Genomic DNA, 20,856 nt, shown 5'->3' with positions numbered 1-20,856 from the left:
ACTTGGTGGCTCATTCCCCCTCAGCTCATTTCCTTTCAGCTTCTCCCTGCACCAGGCTCCCCGGTGTGGAGATGGTCACGGTTGGTAGCGCCTCTGTGAGGGGTCTGCAGGAGGGGTGGGGCAGGCCTCTAGTGCAGGGCTGTCACTGTGGGAGCCAGGAGGGAGGCTGCCTAGAGAGTCTGCTAGGAGGTGGGCTCCCTGGTGCTGCACCTAGGATTGGTGGTACTGGGTTCTGTCCCTGTGAGTGACATGGGCTCCAGACCCCTGGCTTCTCTCATCACGACCAACTGTGTGTTTCAGATTGGGAAGCTGCGCAGTGAGCTGGAGATGGTGAGTGGGAACGTGAGGGTGATGTCGGAGATGCTGACGGAGCTGGTCCCCACCCAGGTCGAGCCTGCAGACCTGGAGCTGCTGCAGGTGAGCAGATGGCACCACCCCCTGGGGCTCAGATGACTCCTGCCCAGTTGCCCACGTGCGTTCTTTCCCAGTCCTCATGACGGTCTTCATGGCTTACTCCATACTCCTTGGTCACAGTTGGGGCCATGTTACCACCAGGGACTTTGGACGCCATCAGATTGGAATCAGACCGCAGCTCTACCACTTTCTGGTTTGAACAAAGTAGCCCCCCTTGCCTCAGTTTCCTCATCTGTAAGGTTGCTCTAACAATAGCCTTTATGGCACAAGTTTGACGTGAGAGTTAAATAAGGCATTGCATGGAAAACACCCAGGCTTGTCCCTGGTGCAGAGTAAAGCACCCAGTACGGGGTCCTGAGAAAAAGCTGGAAGGTGAGATTTCCACCATCCACAATCCGAGACTCAGCAGGCAGGTTTGAGAGGCTGGTGCCAGCCTTGAGATGCGCCAGCCACTGGTCTTGGGGAGCCGAGGCAGGTGGAGCTAGTGGTGCCTGCTCCCGTGTGTCACGTGGTATTGCCATGGCCCCAGCCCAGATTGGGGGTCACTGGAGCAGAAGGGGCACTGAATTTGGCTAAAAGCACCCTCCGTGTGGAGGTCGGTCATAGAGGCACCAAGAAAGCTAGGAATCCCCCAAGGCCCAGGAGTCACCAGAATTCATGAGGGGACATAGTGCTTTGTGTAACTGTGCGAGTTCCTGCTGCTCGTCCACCAGGCCTCAGACTCCTTGAGGGCAGCGCTGTGTCTTCCTCGCCACCGTGTCTGTGTGCCTGACCGAGCCGACTGTGCAGGGGTCCTCACTTGGTGGTGCAGGGTGGGGAGAAAAGGAGCAGCCTCAGAGTCGAATGAATACGCAAACTTGAAACCCAGTAAGGGCTCCGGAAGAGAGAAGACTGCGCAGGCAGCTTCGTACGCCCCAAGCCAAGGCCGTGAGGTGTGAGCAGTTTGGGGACTCAGAAGGCTGAGCAAGGTGGACGCAGAGACAGCTCCCATGCATTGGGCACTTCCCCTGCCCCAAGCTGTATGTGGACACTTGGTTCACATCACTCACGTAATCCTCACCACCCCCATTTTCCAGGTCAGGAAACAGGCATAGGGAGATCAGATAACACGTCAAGGGTTATATGGCTGGTAAATAGCAGAGCTGCGATTTGAACCTGGCTCCAAGTGCTGCTCTTCTGCTCTTGAGAGGAGCCAGCAGGGAAGCAGAAGCAGAGCCACCCTGTGCTTAGTCATGAGAGCAGGAGGGGAGCCCACAGGATGTTGAAAGGACCCGCCCTGCCCCCGTGCTAAGGGCAATGAGGAAATCCCAGAGGCCTGACCTTGGAGGGGGCGGGGGACAGGGTCCACATGACAGCCAAAATAAACACTGGGCAGTGCCTAGCCTCAGTGTTGCCTCCAGGAGAAAGGCATGCTGGCGTGAGGCCGCAGTCGGCAATGCCGGGCAGCTCCCTGGACCTCAGGACCCAAGCACCTGCCCTGACCCAGGCACCTTCACCTGGTGACAGGTACCTGAAGAAACAATTGAGCAATCTTAAAAATGAAAACCCATATGTCTATGGTTTTTTATTTTTTATTTTTTATTTTTTTTTGAGACGAAGTCTCGCTCTGTCACCCAGGCTGGAGTGCAGTGGGTGCGATCTTGGCTCACTGCAGCCTCTGCCTCTTGGTCAAGCTATTCTCCTGCCTCAGCCTCCCAAGCAGCTGGGATACAGGCATACATGACCACACCTGGCTGATTTTTGTATTATTAGTAGGCACAGGGTTTCACCTTGTTGGCCAGGCTGGTCTTGAACGCCTGACCTCAGGTGATCCACCCGCCTCGGCCTCCCAAAGTGCTGGGATTATAGGCATAAGCCACTGGGCCTGGCCAATATTTTTCTTTTTCATAAGTTTAAATATGATGCTTACTGGTTAAAAGTCAGTGACGTGCCGGGCGCGGTGGCTCACGCCTGTAATCCCTGCACTTTGGGAGGCTGAGGCGGGCGGATCACGAGGTCAGGAGATCGAGACCATCCTGGCTAACACGGTGAAACCCCGTCTCTACTAAAAAATACAAAAAAAAATTAGCCGGGCGCGGTGGCGGGCGCCTGTAGTCCCAGCTACTCGGGAGGCTGAGGCAGGAGAATGGCGCGAACCCGGGAGGCGGAGCTTGCAGTGAGCCGAGATGGTGCCACTGCACTCCAACCTGGGCGACAAAGTGAAGACTCCGTCTCAAAAAAAAAAAAAAAAAAAAAAAAAAAAAAAAAGTCAGTGACGTGATATCTAAATGCACTGTGGGATCCTAGAACAAAGGACCTAGTGAAATCTGAATAAAGTCTGCAGTTTAGTTAATACTATTTTATCAGTTTTAATGTCTCAGTTTTGACAAATGCCAGACTAAGGGGAAGCCAGGGTCAAGGGTGTATGGGAACTTGTGGTACTATCTTTGCATCTCTTCTGAAAAATCTGAAATTATTCTGAAGCTAAAAGTTTATTTAAAAAGACAAAAAAATCAGCCAGTGAGAAAAGTGAGGCAAAAATTCGAAATCGAGGTTTGTGGCTAATGGTCGCAGTCATCTAATTCATTTTGTATGCTTTGGTTGCAAAAATCACAGCGTACTTCCAGAAGTTGCAGTTTGTTCAACGTCAGCCTTTGCAGACTCAGTTTTTTCCGACTAAGGAAAGAAGGTGGCACAACCTTTATTCTGGAATCTGCACGAAGCCAAGTTAAACCGGCAGTACAGTTAGACATGTTGATGGTTTCCTGTGGATTAAATTTTAGCATCTAACACTTGGAAGTGAAGTTCAAGTTCATGTGTGCCTGATCAAAAAGCTGTTCCGTGGAAACTTGAAGTCCAGTTTGGACACCTCTCCCTCCTCCAAGGCTTGTGCAGGGGCTGGAGGCCCGTGCATGAGAGATGGCCTCACTCTGAGTCATGTGACTGTGGTTGCCTCACTTCCTTTCCTGGCAGGAGCTCAACCGCACGTGCCGAGCCATGCAGCAGCGGGTCCTGGAGCTCATCCCTCAGATCGCCAATGAGCAGCTGACAGAGGAGCTGCTCATCGTCAATGACAATCTCAACAACGTGTTCCTGCGCCATGAACGGTAGCCCCAGCACCTCCCCTGGCCTCTGGCCAACTGCCCCAACCTTCTCCCTTCCCTTCTGCCTTGTTCTCCTGGTCTCATACCGTCTGAGCCTTCTCTCGTCCTCCTCTCAAACACAAGGCAGGCTCCTAGGGGCGTGTGGCCTCAGCTCTCTTCTTCCAGGATGTTTTTGAGGGCCCGTCCTTATACCCACCCTGCATCCCCCGCAAGGGTCAGCCCTGCTGCCTGTGCCCAAGTCCAGCCCTGGGGGATGGTCACAGGTCACAGCTGAGAGTGTGGCCCTGCAGCCAGACCGGCCTGGTGTGTCCTTACTCCACCACTTCCTGGGTCTGGGGCCTTAGACAAGTGACTTCACTGCTGCAAGCTACACAAAACATTTCTGGCTAACTTAGGCAGAAAAAGAATTTGTTAGGATAATAATCTTTATTAAATGGGTAGCTTTCAGAATCCAGAGAAAAGTGAAACTGACATCTCCCAACAGAGCAAGAAAGACAGATCCCAGAGCAGCTCAAATATCTCAGGAGCAGAAACTTCTGGACCATGTCCCCAGGGTGCTGCCATCAATAAATGGATCAGCACAAACACCTGTTCACAAACATCTGCCCACTTTTTTTTTTTTTTTTTTTGAGGCACGATCTTGCTCTGTCACCCAGGCTAGAGTGCAGTGGCATGATCACAGCTCACTGCAGCCTCAACCTCCTGGGCTCAAGCAGTCCTCCCACCTCAGTCTCCCAGGTAGCTGGGACTACAGGCATGCACCACCACACCCAGCTAAATTTTTTTTCTTCTTTTTTTTGTTGTTTTGCAGAGACAGGGGTCTCACTGTGTTGCCCAGGCTGGTCTCCAGCTCTTGGCCTCAAGCAATTCTCCCTCCTTGGCCTCCCAAAGCATTGGTATTACAGGCATCAGCCACCACACCTGCCTGCCCACCTTGTATCATTCTGTTCAAAAGTCACATCCCCAAGAGCGAGTTGGATTGGCTTAGCTTCATTGTGTCTACCAGCTGGGGTGGGGGAGAGGGCCCTTTGATGGCAGCCCCACCGGGATGATGTGAAATGGGGGGGGAGCAGTTCCTCTAAAGAGCACTTGGGTGCTATTACAAAAGAAGGAGAAGGGCTGGGCACAGCGGCTCACACCTGTAATCCTAGCACTCTGGGAGGCCGAGGCGGGAGGATCACTTGAGGTCAGGAGTTTGCAACCAGCCAGGCCAACATGGTGAAACCCCATCTCTACTAAAAATACAAAAAAAATTAGCCAGGGGTGGTGGCGGGCACCTGTAATCCCAGCTACTTGGGAGGCTGAGGCAGGAGAATTGCTTGAACCCAGGAAGCAGAGGTTGCAGTGAGCCGAGATTGCACCACTGCACTCCAGCCTAGGTGACAGAGCAAGACTCCTTCTCAAAAGAAAAAAGGAAAGAGAAGAAGGACTGCTGGGTCTGCAGAAACTGCGTGCCCATCACACCTCCTCTGTGTCTATAAAATGAGGCTTGTGGCATAACGGAGAGTCCGTGAAACAGTGCCTATAAAGCACTTAGCAGTCCAGGGTGTCCAATAAATGACACAAGTTACTCCAGCCTCCTCCAGCCCCTTGTTCATTTTTTGTGTCATTCTCCATCAAAAGACACTCACTGATTGATTCTAAAACAGTGGAGAGTAGGGGGTACCCTGCAGGTCACATCTGCCTAGCTTCTCCTGCTCATTGGCCCAGTGGAATGAAAGGCCTCTTCCCTGCCATTTTGGGGTTTGGGCTGTGAGGTGACTGAGGGGCCCCATCTGGTAGCAGCTGGTACTCTCAGATACCCACAGTCGTTAGGCTTAATGTCTGCCGGTGCTTTCAAGTTCGCAGTCACTTATACCTATGTCCTAATTTGGGCCTCACCACTTCTGGGAGGCAGGTGCCTGCAGATTCTAGACAAGAAGACTAAAGTTCAGAAGGAACATAATTTACCCAGGGTCATGTGATAAGTGACAAGGCCACAACTCGAACAGACCCCGGAATAAAGTCTTCTCGATCTACCTCACTGACCCCTAAGTAGCTCCAGAAAGCAAGATTAGAGATACATGTATCTTTCTTACACCCCTGAAGAGAGCCACTAACCCACACACACACAAATATGTAATTGAAACAAGTTTCATGAAACAGCCCTTACCTTTACTGTGTGCCATACATTCCTATTTTCTTTGCTGTTCTATTTGCTTTCTTTGCTGTCCCTATTCCTATTTATTTGTTTCATGCTACTCACGACTAAGGTTGCCTTATAATTGGTCATCCAAATTGGGACACTTTTGCAAGTGAAAGAGGAGCACTGCTAGCTATCCAGGGACAGCAGGCATGAACTGGATCTATCCAGGACACACCAGATGTATCATCACCCTGATCATAACCCAGTGTGTTGATGTTGAGACCCACAGTTTGAAGAGCTCTTCCTGGCCATGCAGCAGGGGCCTGTCTCAGTCTGTCTCCATAACTCGTGTCTTTTCTGTCTTGTAGGTTTGAACGGTTCCGAACAGGCCAGACCACCAAGGTAAAAGGCTTCTTTTCTGTGACTAGATCAAGCCACGTTCATGGGAAGAAGGAGTGTCGTTCTCAACTCCCTCCCCCAGTAAACCAGACAGGGTGGTGCTGTTTTATCCAGGCCTAGAGAGAAATCCCCTTTTAACTTTTTACGCCCCTGTCCCTTTAAGGTAAATAAGGCTCCGCCACCACCTGATGCCCAAGAGTCTCCCCAGCCTCCCAGGGAGTCCAGTTAAGCTGGAGCCAGAGGGGAGGAAGGAAATCCCCTGATGCCCAGTCCTAGCTACTGGAGCCCTGGTGACAGATCCTTGGGCAAAGCCTGCAGGCCCCAATGCTTGGGACAGAAAGGAACGAAGCTGCAGACAGAGGGGATGATCAGGGCATCTCCCTTCCCACTAGGCCCCAAGTGAGGCTGAGCCGGCAGCTGACCTGATCGACATGGGCCCTGAGCCAGCAGCCACCGGCAACCTCTCATCCCAGCTGGCAGGAATGAGTAAGTGTGGTTTGGAGGGCTCCAGCTGAGGGTACATTATGGTACTGTTGGCACCCCTGCAGTTTTTGGGTGTGCCCTTGTTATACACCCACGGCAGAATGTCAGTCTAGACCCCACCTTGCTGGGGTCCCAGGCTGAATCTTGCTGCAAGATGGGACACTCAGGGTAACTGCCCCTGGCAGCCGCACAAGTCCTGGGCCGCCTTGGGTCTCAGAATCCCACCATCCTAGGACTGGCCCTCGACACTGAATGCTCCATGGCTTCCATCATCCACGTGAGCCTGGGCAGGTTCCTTAAACCTCCTGAGCCTCCCTTTCCTTCTCTGAAGCAGGAGTAGGGAGCTCGTGTATGAGAAGCGCTTAGACCGTGCCAGGCCCAGGTTGAGTAGCTGGCCATTGTCACTGTTATCACTGTGATAGGTTTTAATATAATTTACTGTCTGCTTCATGCCAAGCCCTAGGAAATCATTAGCATCCCATTTTGAATCACTAATGCTATACTTTTGGAAACATTGGACTACCCATCTGATTACTGTCCTCCTGCCCAGCCACTTCCCCTAGCAGAATCAGTGGTTAGCATTTTGCCTGTTCTCTGATGCTCACAGCAGCCCCAGGAGGGGTGAGTAAACTAAAGCTGGAAAGAGGAAGCCGCTTGCCCAAGGCCCCACAGCCAGCAGGTGGCCTGCCTCGCACATTCCCCCACCCACATGCCGCTTCCCCAGCACCAAGCCCTGGGCCTGGCAGCAGGCAGCTCAGCAGCAGCTCAGCACGCAAGGACGGCATGTGGATGGGTCCTTCAGGTGGCCTTTTTGTCCCTGCAGACCTGGGCTCCAGCAGTGTGAGAGCTGGCCTGCAGTCTCTGGAGGCCTCTGGTCGACTGGAAGATGAGTTTGACATGTTTGCGCTGACACGGGGCAGCTCACTGGCTGACCAACGGAAAGAGTGAGTGTCCTGGCCCTGCCTTGGTCCCCTGCAGTTTAGGTGGCTCTCTGCTGGGGAAAGCCTCTCTTGGGGTCCTTGAACCCAGCTTGATGGTGGGCACACCATGAGAAAGGGTATACGGTCCCTGCTGCACTCCCCTTAGGATCCCCTAAGTCAGTGCAGCATGGCCTGGGAGCCCTGTGGTCAGCTGACAGACTGCGTTCCTCACAGGCCGTGCTAGGTGGGGGATGGGTACCTAATGACCCACTGTATGCCAGAGTCTTACACAGTCTGATCAGAGGGGGAAACTGAGGCACAGAGAGGGGCAGGGTCGTTTGCCCCAGGTCAAGCAGCTAATATTTGGCAGCACTAGGTTAGGAGCCTAGGGCTGTCTGGTTTCAAAACACAGTGTCTCCACCCAGCCCCCTCTTCCCTGCACTGTGTATTGCATAGTAAGCCCTCCAGGAGCAGGGAAGTTTCCTGATAAATCCTCAGGGACTTTCAAGTCAAGTCTTTTTCTGTTGTTCCATAGCCACCATTAATTTCCAGAGAAGATTAAGCAGGTTCTGTCGGCCTTGCCCCAGAACTGGGGCTCTGCCCTTCCCTGTGCACCATGCGTTTTCAGGGGGTGCTTTCAGCAGCATAGGCACGTGGCCTGAGTGTGTCCACTAGGGTCCAGCCCCTTGCCAGGACCTGTGGGAGAGCTGGCCCCATACAGGCTTGTAAGAGGAACAGTCTGCTTGATATTTTCTTCAGCCCTTTGCTTGTGACCCCCAGGGCTGAGCTCTGGGCAGCCAGGATCCTTTTTTTTTTTTTTTGAGACGGAGTCTCACTCTGTTGCCCAGGCTGGAGTACAGTGGCACGATCTCCCCTCACTGCAGGCTCCGCCTCCCAGGTTCACGCCATTCTCCTGCCTCAGCCTCCCGAGTAGCTGGGACCACAGGCGCCGCCACCACACCCAGCTAATTTTTTTTTTTTTTTTTTTTTTTTTGTATATTTAGTAGACACGGGGTTTCACCGTGTTAGCCAGGATGGTCTCGATCTCCTGACCTCGTGATCCACCCACCTCGGCCTCCCAAAGTGCTGGGATTACAGGCGTGAGCCACCGCGCCTGGCCGCCAGGATTCTTTTAGCTAAGGAAAGGTCTAGATTATGGGATCCTCCCACTGACCCCACTCAGCTCCTTAGAGATCATTCTGGTGTCTTTTGGAACTTTGTCAATGGGCCTCCAGAGAGCCCAGGGATAACCTCTCCAAACCCACAAATCCAGGTCAAATCTGACAGGCTGCAGCCTGCTGGGTCATTAGGGCTGCCCCAGCTGTTAGCTATGTCGTCTTTAGTCTGGGCAGAGTCCATACTTTTAAGCCCAGGTACCCTGGGACCAGCAGCTCACGGTTGCCATGGTGTTAGGGTTGCTGCCAAGGCTACCCTGCAGAGGCAAGCTAATGAATGTGGTGCGACTTGCAGCCAGGCAGGTGGCCCGTCCACAGAGGCCCCAGCAGGCGACACTGCTGGCCACACTGGAGAGTCCTGGCGCCTGCCCTGGTCACCAGCCTGGCTGAGGTTTGCTGTTGCACCATCATTCCTCTGGGGAGCAGGCCCTGGGGGACAGGGAAAAGCACACCAGGAGCTTGTCCTCTAGAGCATACAGTCTCACGGGAGTGTGACGTGCACCGGGACCACCGCTGCGAAGGCAAAGGGCTGTCCTGGAGGGGGCGCCAGGCTCTGTGGACACAGAGAAGGGGGCATGCAACTCTGCAGAGGGCACTCAGGGCTGGACCAGGTGCTGGGTGATAGGAAGGCCATTTCAGGCACTAGGAACAGCATGTGCAAAGGCTCAGAGGCAGGGTGGGAGAGAGGTGCCCTGGCTTCCGCACAGCAGCTGGGAAAGACGCCCTTCACACAGGGAAGGGGGCAGGATGCTGATGGGGCCCACTGGGCTACAAAGAAGCAATTGATTTTATTGTAACATGAGCAGGAGGGAACATGAGCAGGAGGGAGCACAAGAGGGATTTTTTTCTTATCAGATTTTCATCTTTGAAACTGCCTTCAGTTAGGCACAGCTGAAATGACATCACGCACCTTCTCAGGCCATTGGTTCTCCTGCAGGCGCTCCCCAGGGCTTGGTTTCCACCCTGGCAGAAAACATCCCGCAGGCTCAGGCATGGACCTGAGCATCCATTTCCTCTTCCCTTTGTTCTCCTGCCTGGCTGACCCCTTTATGTTTCTGGTGGATCTTCCAGCTCTGGTCACCTGACTGGCCTTTTCTGCCTGCCTGGTGTCCAGCCTGCCCCTCCCTGTACCTGCCTGGCTCCCCACGTCACACCAGCCTGCAATCGGCTCTGCCTTGGCTTGCAGGGAAACCGGCTCCTTATCAGCCGCTGTTTCTGCTCCAGCCTTGACCACAGCTGGCACCGTCAGCCTTTCCTGCAGCCAGTCCCGTCCACTCAGTGCCAAGGAGCAGTAGGGCTTCCAGGCGAGCCACAGCAGGGATGCCTTGGCCAGGCCTTCACAGAGGCAGGGGTGTCCTTCCACCCTCTTCGCCAGTGCTGCTGTACACGGAGGCCTTCTCTACAAGGAGCACTTAGACAAGTGTCACCCCAGTGGCCCAGGTCCAGCCCCTGCCCACAGCCTCACTGGGACCACCTAAGGAGTGACCTGGGCGGGGGGCAGCAGGCCCAGGCCCAGGGGCCACCACCCAGTGCAGGAAGCGCAGGCTTCCTCCAGGGGAGTGCTTGGCCCTCCACTGCCACAGGTGTGGCCCTCAGGGACAGCCAGGCTTCAGGGCCATGTGTGGGCAGGAAAGAAAGAAAGAGCTGGCAAGGAGCACTTAGGAAGGGCTGATAGTTTTTTTGAGTGAAGGGAAAGCATCGGTTTCTGCGTGTTCCTGGGGCTGGGCGTGCCTTCTTCAGCCTTACCCACAATGTGCCAAGCATGTCTTAGAGACCGCAACATGCCACCGCCAGACCCTCAGTTAGCAGGTCTTCTCTGGGTCAGAACTGAGCGACCTGACGCCCCACCTCGCCCACCACTGGCTTTAAGGTTGGCTCCAGCAGGGCCCTGCCGTAGTCACTGGCTCACTTGCCATGGATGGAAGCCCCAGCTAGTGGTCACACTCCACCAGCAAACTCTGCCCCTGGTGGGACGGAACAGACAGCAGCACTCTTCAAAATGACTGCGTAGGAACTGGGGGTCATATTCAGTAAGCCCCTTTCAGTGGCAGCCTACTCCATTCCTGGAAAGCAAGTTGGTACTGCAAGAGTTAAATGTGATGCAGTCCCAGTTCCTGAAGCCTTCGGTGAGACCAGCCCCCGCTTCACTAGGCTTCACTAGCTTCACTAGCGTGTCAGGTGGCCTTGTCCATAACAGGAATCGCAGGCCTTCCCCTTTGTGACCAGAATTCTGTGGCTTCTTCGCCTCAAAGCTGGACTGAGCCGGTGCTGAAGTCCTCTCTGCCGGCAGTTCAAGGCGAGAATAACGGGGCTCTTTCCCTGCAACAGGGCTGGGTCCCCAACACCTGCCCTGGACACCCCCACTGCAGCAGCTGGGAAAGACACCACAGCCGCCTCTCCTCCTCAGCCAGCTTCTCCTCTCACTTGGGCTCTTCTCTTGCTCCCCAGAAGACGTAACCTCACACACAACATGCCCCTCCTTGCCTCTCCTCATCTGCCCAGCAGCTGCAGGGTCAGCCTCTGCCGCTCCCAGCCCATCAGCCTTGCGTGCCGTCCCAGTTCCTGCCTCCCCACCCTGCCTGGCTGGCTGGCTGGCGTCCCCCAGGGGACATTTAGAAGAGCTGTAACGAAGCCACCTCCCATGCTACTGAGACGGGTGGGGGCAGAGTATGGGTGGTCGTCTTTGTGCTGGTGAGCCAGTGCCAGATAAGATGGCACTGCACCCAGCATTCTACAGATGTGTTTCAGCAGCAGAATGGAATCCCCTGTTCAAATACAACCTCATACAGAACCACAGTCTATCAAATAGGAAACAAGACTGCTCAAGAAAGGGTCTGCAGGGATTCTCCATGAGCCGAGCGGCACTGGAGCTATTTCCCAGTCTCCTGAGTTTGGCCAATCCCGATCCTCGTCACTTATCAGATCCTAATTTCCAGAGGCAGGAAATGAGACCCTTTCTACCATTTGCGGGGAGGCCTGGAGGCTGGGAGCCCTCAACCTGTGCCCCAACCTGCTCCGTTCTTGCATCAGCCATCAGTAAGGGCAGTATCCGATGGCTGGGTGGTCTCTGTTTCAGGGTAAAATATGAAGCCCCCCAAGCAACAGACGGCCTGGCTGGAGCCCTGGACGCCCGGCAGCAGAGCACTGGCGCGGTAAGCAGAGGGGCCCTCCTGAAGGAGGTGAGGGAATGCTCACCCACTGGGTGCTGTTGTTGGCCAAGCACTGGCCCAGCACATCCGCAGGCCTTTCCTCGTTTGGCCCTCAAGTCAGTTCTTTTTGGCTAATGTGGTTATTCCCAGTTTACAGCAGAGGAAACCGCTAGAGAGGCCAGGCCATTTGCCCCAGCTCGCAAGCAAGGATTCAGACCTAAGCCTGACTTGAAACTGGAGACCAGTGGCCCGGGCTCCACGTTCCAGCTCTGCCACTTACCAGCTATGTGTCCTTAAGCAAATGATTGGCCTTTCTGACCCTCAGTCTCTTAATCTGTACATTGGGGCTTATCCTAGCACCTCTACATGTTTATAATAGAAGTGTGAGAGGATGCATGTAGGGAGCTTTATGTGGAGTTAGAGCCCATTCCATAGTACTCCTCTCTGCCTCTCAGGAGACTTGATTTGCAGGAGTGTGGGCAGAGAGGAATAGAAGAGCAGACCCTAAAGCGGCGGGGAGAAATGCAAGGGTGCTGTTTGAATTCCGTTTAGTTCCTTGACTGTGTGTTGAGTGACAGCCACTTGTCCAGCACCAAACACACTTTGTGGGTGACCCCCACACCCTTTAGCAAGACCTCCAAGAACCATTCTCTTATGCATTTCAACGTGTATCTGGATGCCTTTCAGGCCGTGTGAGAATTTCTGCTCCAGCAAGTGAGCAGACAGAGCAGGTCCTATGGGAAACAGTTAGAAACAGCAGGACCTGGGTGTCCCGGGGAATGAGGGTGGCAGACCTGGGGCTGAGGAGGCTCAAGGCAGCATGGGGACTTCTGAGGCCAGTGTGGGGTTGTGGGTAGGAAATGAAGCTCTAGGGGTATATCAGGGACCAGGGGACCTCAGGGCAGCTAGGAGTCCTGTGGATAGCATCCTAAGTGAGGTGCAGGCCACAGGGAAGTCTTGAGCACAGGAGGGACTTGACTTGCAATCTAAAAGATCAGGATGGAAGCTCGGAAAGCAGGGAGAGCCGAGCGCAGTGGCTCACACCTGGAATCCCAGCACTTTGGGAGGCCGAGGTGGGCAGATCACTTGAGGTCAGGAGTTCAAGACCAGCCTGAGCAACATAGTGAAACCCCATCTTTACAAAATATTTAAAAATTAGCCAGGCATGGTGGCGCACACCTTTAGTCCCAGCTACTCAGGAGGCTGAGGTGGCAGGATCTCTTGAGCCCAGGAGGTGGAGGTTACGGTGAGCTGAGACTGCACTACTGCACTCCAGCCTGGGCAATGGAGTGAGACCCTGTATCAAGAAAAGAAGGAGGCCGGGCGCGGTGGCTCAAGCCTGTAATCCCAGCACTTTGGGAGGCCGAGACGGGCGGATTACGAGGTCAGGAGTTCGAGACCATCCTGGCTAACACGGTGAAACCCCGTCTCTACTAAAAAATACAAAAAACTAGCTGGGCGAGGTGGTGGGCGCCTGTAGTCCCAGCTGCTCGGGAGGCTGAGGCAGGAGAATGGCGTAAAAACCCGGGAGGCGGAGCTTGCAATGAGCTGAGATCCTGCCACTGCACTCCAGCCTGGGCAACACAGCGAGACTCCGTCTCAAAAAAAAAAAAAAAAAAAAAAAGGAAAAGAAGGAAAGCAGGGAGGGAGGAGTTGTGGTAACCATCCAGGCCAGTCCACTGTGGGTAAAGTCCTCGTGACTCCCAAGGGCACTCTGTCTCCACTCCTGGGTCTCCCAGCATCTCAGGAACCATTCCCAAGTCAGAACAGGGCAAGGTAGGGGACACGGGTTGGCCACCTGGGCCTCTCGTACAGAGGTTGACTCTACCACCCAGTGGGCAGCAAGAGAATCCGGTACCTTCTATGTGTGGTGTGTGACCTGCCACCAAGCAGAGCACGTTGCACACCCGTGTCACATCCACTGCACACACCAGTCAGAGCCTCGTCCTTTTTTGGATGTGAGCCATCATTTGCTGAGCCTGTGCTCCGGGCCAGGCCTGCACTAAGCACTTTGCATCCCCTGTCTTAGCGAGTCAAACCCTTAGGGTATGTTATTATCCCATTTTACAGATGAGAAAACTGAGTTCCAGGGAGAGGTTAAGTGAAACCACAAGTGTGATGTCCTCAGCATGGTGCCTGGCACACAGTATAGTATTATGGCACTTAAGCTTTACAGTACCGCCATGTCCTGGTCCCTTTACAGATGAGAAAACTGAGGCTGAGGACTGGGAGATACCCTGCCCAGAGTACAGGTGTTGTTCTGCCTGGCTTCTAAGCCACACTGGTAACCTTAGAGCTGTGAAAAGCCCTAAGTGCAAAGGAGAGTGAGTGGACGTGTGTGTCTCCCTCCTCAGCCTCAGGCTTCCAGTGTGTCAGGATTCATCAGAACTGACATGCTGGGAGCCTGCCGTAGGAGCTCTCCTCTCAGGCCACCTGGCCTCTTGTGGTCAGAGGTTGACTTCACCGCCCAGTGGGCAGCAATCCCAGCCAGTCCGCCCCCGCTGTAGCCCAGAGACAGGGTTCACTTCCCCAGGGGTGCACAGCAATTCAGGCATGACTAGAACTAGCGCCCAGGTGTCCTGGCTCCCACACCACCTTGCAACCCGCCCACAGAGAGAAGACACACCACGTAACTCCACTGGCAGCAAAGAGAAGCTAAGAAACCGGTTAGCACTCACTTCTCTCTGATAACCTGGGAGATTTAAGCCATTTCTGCCAAATCAGGGTATGATTTCTTAAAACTGAGCAAATGTCTGCTCCTGGGGTGCTAGAGTCTGGCTGGTGGTAAGGCCTTCACCCACTAAACCGTGAGAACATGATTCCCAACAGCAAAGTACAAAACGGCATCAAAACCAGGCGTGGTGGCCTGTACCTGTAGTCCCAGCTACTCGGGAGGCTGAAGCGGGAGGATCACTTAAGCCAGGAGTTCGAAGTTATCATGAGCTGTGATTGTACCACTGCACTCCAGCCTGGGCAACATAGTGAGACTCTATTTCAAAAAAAAGAAACAGAATCAAGTGCCAATTGTGGGCAGCCCATGTTCGCGCCCTGGGATTCCGAGCAGGACTCAAGTCGTGTGACGAGGTGGTGGTGCATGCTGTGTGCCAGGTTTTAGTTCCTCACTCCCTGACGTGCCCGCTGTGTGCCGTGTGCCATGTGCCAGGCCCCATGCTGGTCTGAGTAGGTTGGGCCAGCCAGGCACAGGGCGATGGGCTGGGAGCAGGACTCTCGTCTCCCTCCACTCTGGGGCCCTAGGAAACTGCTTGTGTGCCATGGATGAATGTGAGAAGATTGGATAAACTGATGTTTATAAAACCTGAGTGCCCATCAGACCCCACTGGGAGCCTCCAGACCATCTGACAGCCGCCTGCCCTGCTGTCCTGGGGTCGCTGAGGCCCAGCCTCTGGGATCTTTGTGGAGAGAGTTGAGAAGCTTTGTTTAGTTTGCCGTCAGCTCTGCCCCAGCCTACCCAGGGTGCTGGCATCCCAGAGCTGTTGTGGTTCACCCCCCCCGGTGGGTACCGCAATGCCTGCCTTATCCCTCTGCACCGGCCGCCACATCCACCACACAGACCTCCACACACCACACCTCCACACACACACCCCTACACACTCATACACCTACACACGCCTACACACACACCACACACATCTATACCCACCACACACCCCTAACACCACACACATCTATACCCACCACACACACAATCACACACACATCTATACCCACCACACACCTACACACACCACACCTCCACTCATACACCTACACACACACCCCTACACACACCACACCTACACACACACCACACACATCTATACCCACCACACACCTACACACACACCACACACATCTACACCTACACACCACACACATCACCTACACACATACCCCTACACCTACACATAAACACATACACACCTACACACACCACACACATCTACACCTACACACACCTACACATACACACCTACATTCATACACCTACATACACACCCCTACACACCACACCTACATACTCATACAGCTACACCCCTACACACACATCTATACCCACCATACACACATCTATACCCACCACACACACCACACACATCTATACCCACCACACACACCTGCACACACACCAACACCTACACATAAACATACACACCTACACATACACCTACACCACACACATCTACACCCACCACACACACCTACACATACGCACCTACATACACCTACATACACACCCCTACACACACCTACACACTCATACACCTACACCCCTACACACACATCTATACCGACCACACACACCTGCACACACACCACACACATCTACACTTACACCTACACATAAACACATACACACCTATACATACAGCTACACACACCACACACATCTACACCTACACAACCTCCACCTACACATACACACCTACACTCATACACCTACACACACCACACCTACACTCATACACCTACATACACACCCCTACGCACACCTACACATAGACATACCTACACAGTCATACACTGACACACCTACACACCCCCTACACACACACCTACACACTGATACACTGACACACCTACACACCCCCCTACACACACCTACACACATACACCGACACACCTAAACACACACCCCTACACACGTCTCCCAAAGTGGCAGCAGGCCTCCTGACCAGAAAGGCGCACCCCTGTTAGAAGCTGCGCCCTCGGGCCGGGCGCGGTGGCTCAAGCCTGTAATCCCAGCACTTTGGGAGGCCGAGACGGGCGGATCACGAGGTCAGGAGATCAAGACCATCCTGGCTAACACGGTGAAACCCCGTCTCTACTAAAAATACAAAAAACTAGCCGGGCGAGGTGGCGGGCGCCTGTAGTCCCAGCTACTCGGGAGGCTGAGGCAGGAGAATGGCGTAAACCCAGGAGGCGGAGCTTGCAGTGAGCTGAGATCCGGCCACTGCACTCCAGCCTGGGCGACAGAGCGAGACTCCGCCTCAAAAAAAAAAAAAAAAAAAAAAAAGAAGCTGCGCCCTCCAGTGGCCCTGGCGTTGCCGGCCCTCCACCATCAGCGTGACTCTCTCTCACCCAGATGGGAGGCGGCTGTGAGAAGAGCCTCAGTGACTGGATGGTGAGACAAGGCATGGTGAGCAGGGGCCAGGCCTGGCCGCCCGGAAAGCTGGGGTTGCTCGCAGGGCTCCTGCGAGGCGTGGGCGTGGGGCACTGTGCTGCTGTCCAAGGGAGTGGGACCCAGGAGAAGACCCAGAGGAGCGAAGAGGGGCAGCTGAGGGCCCTGCGGCGCCCCAGGGCTCAGGCTGTTCCCGGGTTGGCCCGGCCAGCCCAGCTTCCGCAGCTCCTCTGTGCCCAGTTCCCACTCTTGAGTCTCGGGCAAGGGCAAGGTAGCCCCTCTGGCAGCTAAGAGGCGATGGGGATAGCGGAGCGGGAGAGGGAGCCGGTGTGGGCAGCTGGGCGCTGGCTGCTGCCGCTGCTGCTGGGAAGTCGTCTCCTGCCTTCTCTCTGGGCTCTGCTCCTGCCTAGGGGGTCCTCAGGTGCTGGGTGACGGAGCTTGGAAACCAAACTGGCCTGGTTGAGGAAAGACTGTCTTTTCTAAAGTAGCTAACTAGTAACTAGTGCTATTAGTGCCATCACTGATTAATTGTAAATAGGAACTGGCCTATTGGTTTCTTGAGCATCTCCTCCATGCTAGGCCCTGTGCTAAGCTTTTGACATCCCATTTCATCCTCACAGCCACCTGGACGGTAAGTACTGCTGCTAGCCTCACCCTAAGGACGAGGGAAATCAGGCGCAGAGAGTTAAGTAACCCGCCCAGAGTCACACTGTGTTAAGGGGTGAGCCAGATCCAGTTTTTTCTGACTCTGAAGCCTGTGCCCATGACCTCCAACTGGAGTCTGCCACCGCAGAAGCCGTTAGAGGAGAAAGCCTCCAACTCCTGCCCCTGTGTGGGAGCCATCGTGGCACAGCCCATGTCTTTGTGGCCCAAAGTGAAATGTCCCCATCTGTAATGCCGCCTCTCTGGGTCTACCCACCTGGCCTTGCCTGGTCAGCGTGGCACCTCTGCTCTCAGGCCCTGCTATACCCCCTTCTATCGTGAAGTCTGCGTCTGCAGAGGCAGCAGGGAATGGAACCTGGGGACCCCTGGCCCACTAACCATGTCCCCACCCCAGCCTTCATGGCTGGAGAAAACGCCTGGGGTCCGTCCCTGGGCTTGGTGTGTCTTTTGTCAGATGCTCCTGAGAACCTTCGGCATAGCCCCTGCCCCAGGCCGTTGCCCAAAGCCCCTCCTCCAGCCTAGAACGCTTACCCGCAGGGTGTGTCGGAACTGGGGTTCCTCTCCTCAAGGGGAGGGAGCTCCCTCTGACCCCTGGCCCTGCTCCAGCTGCTGGGAGCCCTGTCCCCTGCTTAGTCTCCTGGCTCTGCACCTCCCTTGCCCACAGCCTGGCACAACGGGCCCAGTGGTGGGTCCGGGCAGCTAGGCAGCTGAGGCTGGGCTGGGAGGCTGCCCAGGGCCACCCAGCTGCCGGGCACTGAGCTAGCACATCTTCCACCTTGTCACCCAGGGCACTGCCCTCCCTGCCTCACCCTCTGACCTTCCTTCCAGATCCCAGTCACCCAGGCCTGCCTCATGGAGGACATCGAGCAGTGGCTGTCCACTGACGTGGTACGTTGGGGCCCAGTCAGCTGGACGCAAAGGCTCAGGCCCACTCCTCACCCACACAGCAGGAGGACCCGTTGTTCTCACCAAGAAATGACCCACGGGGCCAGGGTATTCTTGTATAGCATATAGCACCCTGAGAGCAGAGGGGCACACTTAAAGTCCCCATCTCCTGCCACCTGCCCACCTTGTGTTTGGCACGCCCCCTCCCCCAGAGAAGGCCTGGGCACAGTAGCCTCTCAGCTGCTTCCCAGAGCCTGCTCCCAAGGTGAGGTGCCAGTGGGTGTCAGCCCACCTTAGGGATGTCGGGGCAGGCTAGAGAGGCTAACTGAGGAAGCTTAACGGCGCCAGGCTCTTACCTGCAGTAGCTCAGGAGACTCCAGCCACTTGCAGAGAGAACCCATCCCCACCCTGTTTACAGATCAGAAGACTGATAAGCAGCTGTCCTCTAAAGGGAAGTACCCGGGAGGAGGAGGGCGGGTGCCAGTCATGGGGACCCCAAGCCCTGCCACCCTCTCAGGGTGCAGAAGAGTTAGGGCCAGACCCAGCTTCTCCATCCAGGGCTCCTACCCCAGCATCTGCCATCCCCTCTCTGGGCACCAAGGCCCACATGGGCGCCTGGGCACTTCAGGCCCAGAAGCCGCCTTCTGCAGGTGAACAGACCGTTTCTGCCCAGGACTAAGCCACAGGGCACGGACTAAGGCTTTCTGTCTGGTGGCAGAAGCCTCACCCCTCCCTCGTTTGCAGTGTTAGCATGAATGGCCCTCAGCCTCTGGGTGTTAGCCTTTGCCCCCGGGGGTGAGGACCATCCACCCCTTGTGACCCTCTCAAGGAAAGGAATCAGCACTCATCAAGGACCCGCTGGGCACCAGGTGCTGGGCTTGGCGTGTGGCATATTATATCATTTCAGCTTCCCAGCAACCCTCCAAGTTAGCTTCAGCCCCCACCCCGCCCCCATTTTACAGAAGGAAAAACAAGTCTCAGGAAGTCAGGTGCCACCCAAGGAGGGCCCACGGCTCAGGGAGGAGCCCAGGTCCAGGTCCTGGGACCTGGGTGGCGGGGGCGTGCAGAGACTGCTGGGACCCAATGCTCAGGTTCAGCAGGGCCGGAGCTGTGGCCCCACTGCCCCAGGCTGACTGTGCTGGGGGCCCCGCTAACCTCTGCCTCCTTTCTTCTGCCTTCCCAGGGGAATGATGCGGAAGAGCCTAAGGGGGTCACCAGCGAAGGTAGTAGTCCCCGCCCCTGCCCGCCCGTTCCTTTCCCCAGGGCTCTGGCCTCAGAGCCCACCCTCACCCTCACCCTCACCCCTTCCTCTAGAATTTGACAAATTCCTGGAAGAACGGGCCAAAGCCGCGGATCGATTGCCCAACCTCTCCAGCCCCTCAGCTGAGGGGCCCCCGGGTCCCCCACCTGGCCCAGCACCCCGGAAGAAGACCCAGGAGAAAGATGATGACATGCTGTTTGCCTTATGAGTGTGGGGTCTGGCACCCTGCAGCCCAGGTCCCCACTGCTCTCACACCCTTAGGCTGGGACCTCTCTCCCTCCTCTGGTGTCAAGGCTGCTTTGGGGGTGGCTCGTTACCCCCTTTTTCTCCTCTTTGAAGATGGAGCTGCCTCAGCTGCGGCTGGGGGTGTGGAGGCAGTGGGATGAACTGGGGACAGGTCTGCACTGCCGTGGGATCTGGCTGCTCCGCTTCCTATCCCACCCCAGCTGACCATGAGACTTTGCTGAGAAGTGGAGGCCCCAGGACAGGCTGGCTGGCTGGCTGACCCAGTGTGACTCTCCTTCACTGAGTGATACCCTGCTCCAGGCCCATGCCCCATGGAGCCCTTCAGAGCCCACAGTCGAGGCCTGGCTGGAAGCTGGCCACAGTGGAAATTATGCCGAGCCTGCTGTCCATTCCCCGCTCTGCTGCGTGGGGCCCCATGGCTTTGGCTGGCCATCAAGGGCAGGGTGTGGAGGTGTGGAGACCCTCTGAGGAGCTGCGGTGGCCCAGGTACGAAGCTGCAACTCTGCACGCAGTGGGCAAGATCTCACCAGCCCCAGGCTGCAGGTGAGGCTTCAGGGGCCGCTGGGGCCCCACTGCCCCTCCACTGCCTTGTCCTCCATCCTTCCTCTGTTCCTTCTGGCCGGGCACCACAGCACTGGGGCTCACCTCTTGGTTGATCCTCTTGTACTGGGAGGGGTGCCTTTTGTGTCCCCAATTAAAGGTAGAAAACCACCCTGCTAGCAGCACTGTCGAGTCTCCCGGTGAGAAATGACTTCTTGGCCTCACAGAGGCAGCGACTACTTTGGGCTGGGCTGGGGGCCACCCGAGAGGTGAGCATCTGTAGATGGTGCAGGTGGAAGGACAGGAGCAAGCACCCAGCTACACTACACAGGTGCCGCACCTCCCACCTCACATGGCAGGCTCCAGCCACCGCCCCTGCCCGGAGGATGCATGC

General features: G+C 55.5%; 1 protein-coding gene across 4 annotated transcripts in view; it reads left to right on the top strand.

Annotated features, from left to right (window-relative positions):
• Nucleotides 1-20,644, top strand: part of TOM1 (target of myb1 membrane trafficking protein) — a 47,273-nt gene extending 26,629 nt beyond the window's left edge. For 2 of the 4 annotated variants that reach the window (XM_025398645.1, XM_025398643.1), the window contains exons 7-15: nt 301-417; nt 3,367-3,500; nt 5,991-6,024; nt 6,414-6,507; nt 7,328-7,448; nt 11,676-11,751; nt 18,359-18,418; nt 19,599-19,641; nt 19,730-20,644. In XM_025398645.1, coding sequence (XP_025254430.1) covers nt 301-417; nt 3,367-3,500; nt 5,991-6,024; nt 6,414-6,507; nt 7,328-7,448; nt 11,676-11,751; nt 18,359-18,418; nt 19,599-19,641; nt 19,730-19,884 — 834 coding nt within the window. In that variant the 3' untranslated portion in view covers nt 19,885-20,644. The remainder of the gene's footprint in view (nt 1-300; nt 418-3,366; nt 3,501-5,990; nt 6,025-6,413; nt 6,508-7,327; nt 7,449-11,675; nt 11,752-18,358; nt 18,419-19,598; nt 19,642-19,729) is intronic. The other 2 variants (XM_025398646.1, XM_025398644.1) reach the window with 1 other exon arrangement.
• Nucleotides 20,645-20,856: the final 212 nt, after the last annotated feature.

Source organism: Theropithecus gelada, chromosome 10, assembly GCF_003255815.1.
Source record: "Theropithecus gelada isolate Dixy chromosome 10, Tgel_1.0, whole genome shotgun sequence".
NCBI classification, from domain to species: domain Eukaryota; kingdom Metazoa; phylum Chordata; class Mammalia; order Primates; family Cercopithecidae; genus Theropithecus; species Theropithecus gelada.
This window is presented reverse-complemented; position numbering and strand designations above follow the sequence as displayed.